This window comes from Portunus trituberculatus, chromosome 7, assembly GCF_017591435.1.
Source record: "Portunus trituberculatus isolate SZX2019 chromosome 7, ASM1759143v1, whole genome shotgun sequence".
Lineage (NCBI taxonomy): Eukaryota > Metazoa > Arthropoda > Malacostraca > Decapoda > Portunidae > Portunus > Portunus trituberculatus.
Window position 1 is genome coordinate 4,116,544 of NC_059261.1, and position 5,000 is coordinate 4,121,543.

General features: G+C 44.7%; 1 protein-coding gene and 1 long non-coding RNA gene across 2 annotated transcripts in view; both read left to right on the forward strand.

The window, feature by feature from the left end:
* LOC123498509 overlaps positions 1-2,969 on the forward strand; it is a 20,340-nt gene extending 17,371 nt beyond the window's left edge. Inside the window, exon 2 of the long non-coding RNA XR_006672700.1 lies at positions 654-2,969. This is a non-coding gene — a long non-coding RNA (uncharacterized LOC123498509). The remainder of the gene's footprint in view (positions 1-653) is intronic.
* Positions 2,970-3,323: 354 nt separating this feature from the next.
* The window catches only part of LOC123498512 (putative fatty acyl-CoA reductase CG5065), a 34,237-nt gene continuing 32,560 nt past the window's right edge, over positions 3,324-5,000 (forward strand). Inside the window, 1 exon segment of the mRNA XM_045245687.1 lies at positions 3,324-3,689. Within this exon segment, the coding sequence (XP_045101622.1) occupies positions 3,414-3,689 (276 nt within the window). The 5' untranslated portion in view covers positions 3,324-3,413.

Below are 5,000 nucleotides of genomic sequence, written 5' to 3' on the forward strand. Positions count from 1 at the left end.
TTAGAATTAGTATATAATGTATTGTGTACTTTTAAGTGTATCTTTAAGTACTGATGACGAGGTCGCTGTGCGACTGATACAGGATAACCTAGATGGGCCCTGGTGGCCCTTTGTTATCCTATTATTTATGTTGTGTTATATGTTCTTCTTCTTCTTCTTCTTCTTCTTCTTTACTACTACTACTACTAACCACCACCACCACCACCACCACCACCACCACCACCACCACCACCACTACTACTACTACTACTACTACTACTACTACTACTACTACTACTACTACTACTACTACTACTACTACTACTACCCTGGGCAACCCTCACCTCGCGTCCTTCTTCCCGTTTTCTTTAAATTTGCTCAGTGTGGAAGTGGGTCTTTAAGTCACGCTCTCTCTCTCTCTCTCTCTCTCTCTCTCTCTCTCTCTCTCTCTCTCTCTCTCTCTCTCTCTCTCGTCGTGCCTTTCATTCATTTTTTGTTTGTGTTTTTGCTCATTTTTTGTTGCGTTTCCCGTTTTTTTGTTTACTCTCTCTCTCTCTCTCTCTCTCTCTCTCTCTCTCTCTCTCTCTCTCTCTCTCTCTCTCTCTCTCTCTCTCAGCAAACACTCCAGACCGTGACCTCCATTTTCTTCACCTCGCCATCGTTTTCTATTCCAGGGGTGACTATGGAGGACTAAAATGAGGCTTCGCTGAGAGGACACACCAAGTAGAGGGGTCAGGCAGAGGTCCCCAGCCCCAAGTACCCCAGGCCACCCTAAACCCCCGGACACCCCCAGACACCCCAGACACCCCATCAGGCGATCTAGAGGGGTAAACAGGTGTACTTTTGACCTGGGTAGTGATTAAAAGGCCCACAGGTGTTCCTCGCCCCCAGGGAAGGCACTAAAGATTCCCCCAGGGGTTTCATACGTAGCCACAGGTGATTTGGTGGTCCCCTGGGTGTGTTGTTAAGCCCCAGGTGCGCCCAGGTCAGTGGCATTAGTTCTCATTAACGCTCAGGTGTTTAGGGACGCAAGGGAAAGAAAAGGAAGACGTGTTCAAGAGGAAGGAAGAGGAAAAGCTGCAAATCTCCCGCCCATTTTCTCTTTCTCACTTTCCTGCATCCCTCTCTCTCTCTCTTTCTCTTTCTCTCTACCTACCTACTTCTCTCTTTCTCTCTCTCTCTCTTCCACTTTCTCTACAAGGACCGGAGAAAATGGGAGAGGCTGGGGGGTGATGCATACCGGTAACGACTGACCCCCCAACCCCCCTTGAACCCTCTCCCCTCTCCCCCCCCTCCTTCCCTCTCTCCCCTCGTGAAATCTCAGCCTTACAACAACAAAAACAACAACAACGACGACTACGACGACGAGGAAGAGAGGGTTGTGAGTGCGTGCGTGCGTGTCCGTGCGTGCGTTTATGCGTGGTAATGTTTTTTGGAAAGTTTTGAGTAATTGTGTCCCTTTGTTTGTCACACACACACACACACACACACACACACACACACACACGAGAGAGAGAAGAAGTGCTATTGATAAATCTGAATAAATAAAGTAATAACAACAACAACAACAACTACTACTACTACTACTACTACTACTACTACTACTACTACTACTACTACTACTACTACTACTACCTGTAATCCACGTAGCACAGGTGAGGCAAGGCAGGTGACTCAATGATAGCCAGCCAGCCAGCCAGCCAGCCAGCGGTCAGTCAGTCAGTCGGTCCCCGCCAGCCAGCCGCAGCACACCTCGCTCTCCTCCTGTCCTGCCATTGGTCCACGCTAGGCACTAACCACTTGGGGAGCCAATCACAGTGCACCTTAGCCTTTCCTTAACGCTGATTGGTTAGTTTACTCTCTTAAGAGGGTTTATAACGCTGTGTCGCGGAGGAGGCGTGTGTGAGTGTATGTGTGTGCAGGCGCGGGTTGGAACAAGACCCCTGCGTGTGTTTGGAGCATAAGAGAGCTTCACAATCACTGCTTCGAAACGGGACTGTGGTGTGAGAAACAGAGGGAAAGAAAGCGAGATAGCTGCCCTGCGGTGTGACTAGTGGTGTTGTGGTGTGGTGGTGTGGTGTGTGCCTTCTCACTGCTTCGAAACACCTCCCGTGAAGTCGAGTTAGTGCTTCATTGCTTCAGAAGGGAGTGGAGAAGTGATGAAGTGTGTGGTGTGGTGATCTCATGTTGTGGTGACGTGTGGTGAACTGCTGCTGTCTCTCTCTACCACACCGAGAGAGACTGGAAAGGGAGAACTTGGAGAGATAGTGACTGGGAGATAGAAATAAAGGTAATCTATCAGAAATACAAACTGGGAAGAGGGAAATGAACATACGATAAAAAAATATACAAAATAAATAAGACAAATAGAGAAAACAGATAAAACAGTGTAGGAAATAGAGAAATAAGCAGAAGTTAGAAGAATACGAAGGAAGGAAAAATAACGAAAAGAAAAATAGAATAAGAGAAATAAAGAAACAAGACTAACGAAGAAAAAAAAAGAAAGTGAGAAAAGGAGGAAAAGAAGTGAACGAAGGTGAATATACGAAGAGAAGAAGGAAAAACAAACAGAAGGACAAGGAAATAAGAGAAACAAGATCAATAAACAAGTAAAAAGTGTAAAAAGGAAAACATTTATCTACAAATATTATTGGTGAGTGTTGCTGGGAAAGAAAACACCCGAATTGTTGTTGTTTTGCCCTTAAATTGTGGTAGAGAAAGCGAAATTGTGGTAGTTGAAGTGAAAGGATAAGAACTACTACTACTACTACTACTACAAATACTACAGTTGCGTGTGTAGTGACTGTAGTGTTGTGAAAGGGGAGAGGAAGAGTAAAAAGGAAGAAGAGGAGGAAGAGAATTAAAGGAAAGAGGTTTGGAAAGTGAGCGAAGGGAAAAAAAGTAGAAAAGTAGGAAAAAGACGACGTTTTAGTGATAGGCGAAGGAAAAATAATTGCAAAGAAGAAAAAGTTTGTGAGAGGAAAGAGAGAGAAAAAAGGAAGGAAAGAGAAATGTGAGAGAGGGAGAGGAAACGAGTGAAATAATGATAAAAGAGAGTGGGAAGAAAAGTGAAGAGAAAAATAGAAAGAAAATAATAAAAGAATAAACGTAGATAAAGAAGAAGACGAAGGAAAATACGTCAATTAATTCAAAGTAAGGAGAAGAAAATCGAGACAAGGAAGAAAACGAACGAAAAACAAAAGAAAATCAAGGAAAAACAAACAAAAAGAAAACGGAAATAAAAAGAAAATAGACAAACAAAATACGAGACCAAAAAAAAATAAGAAAAAGATGAAACAAAAAATAAACTAAAAGAAAAAAAACTGAAAAAAAAATAAAAAAAAAAAAACTAAATAAACAAGAAAAATAAGAAAAAAAAAATAGAGAAAGAGAGAAAGAGAAAGAATAACCACGCAACAGAAAACGGAGTCAGGATGAACACCACAGCGGTAACACCTGGAGGAGGAGGAGGAGGAGGAGGAGGAGGAGGAACAGGAGCAACATCATCACCACCATCAGGAGGCGGTGTAGTATCTGAATTTTACCGTGACCGCAGTTTGCTGATCACGGGGGCCACGGGGTTCATGGGGAAGGTCCTGGTGGAGAAGTTGCTGAGGTCCTGCCCCGGGATATCCTGCATCTACCTGCTCATGAGACCCAAAGGCGGCCAGGACGTGAGGGCAAGACTGGATGAACTGCTGAACTCAAAGGTAAGGTGTGCTGAGGTGAGGGTGGAGGGGAGGGTGAGGGGAGGGATAAAGTGTGCTGAGGTGAAGGTGAGGGGAAGAGTGTGGTGAAGTGAGGGGAAGTGAGGGAAGAGTGTGGTGAAGTGAGGGGAAGAGTGTGAAGTGAGGGGAAGAGTGTGAAGTGAGGGGAAGAGTGTGAAGTGAGGGAAAAGTGTGGTGAAGTGAGGGAAAAGTGTGGTGAAGTGAGGGGAAGAGTGTGGTGAAGTGAGGGGAAGAGTGTGGTGAAGTGAGGGGAAGAGTGACTTGAGGTGAGGGAAAGTGTGGTGAAGTGAGGGGAAGAGTGTGGTGCAGTGAGGGAAGAGTGTGGTGCAGTGAGGGAAAGAGTGAGGTGACGTGGAGTGAGGGGAAGAGTGTGGTGAAGTGAGGGAAGAGTGTGAAGTGAGGGGAAGAGTGTGGTGACGTGAGGTGAGGGGAAGAGTGACGAGGTGAGGGAAAGTGTGGTGAAGTGAGGGAAAGAGTGAGGTGAGGGGAAGAGTGTGGTGAAGTGAGGGGAAGGAAGGAAAGAGTGGGTGTAGTGAGGGGAAGGACGAGAGTAAGGTGTAGTGAGGTGAGGGGAAGAGTGAGTGAGGTGAGGGGAAGAGGTTACAGAAGAAAAGTGAGGTTGAGTTAGGTTAGGGAGGCAATCAAGTGAGGTGAGGTTAGGTGAGGTTGAATTAGCTAAGGGGAAGAGTTACAGTAAGGTAGAAATTAAGTGAGGTTTGTTGAGGTTAGGAAGGAAAGTGAGGTTAGGAATGGGAAGGGAAGGAAAAGAATGAGGTTAGAAAAAATTAAGTGAGGTTTTGGGAGGAAATAAGTGAGGTTTGGTGAGGTTAAGAAGGAAAGTGAGGTTAGTAATGGGAAGGGAAGGGAAAGAATGAGGTTAGGGAAAATTGAGTGAGGTTTGTTGAGGTTAGGAAGAAAAGTGAGGTTAGGAATGGGAAGGGAAGGAAAAGAATGAAGTTATGGAAAAATAAGTGAGGTTTGTTGAGGTTAGGAAGGAAAGTGAGGTTAACATAGGGGTTAGAAAGGAAAAGAATGAGGTTATGGAAAAAGTGAAGTGAGGTTTGGTGAGGCTAGGGAAAGAGTAAGATGAGATGAAGTTAGGAAGGAAAGTAAGGTTTGGAAAGAAATAAGTGGGGTTTGTTGAGGTTAGGGAAGTTTTTGATAAGAAAATTAAATGAGGTTTTGGTGAGGGAGAAGAGTCAGGCGAGGTTAGATAACATTAGGTGAGGTTGCTTTTAATGTGAAGTGTGGTTAGGTTAGGAAAAAAAGTGAGGTTTTATTAGGGTTTGATTA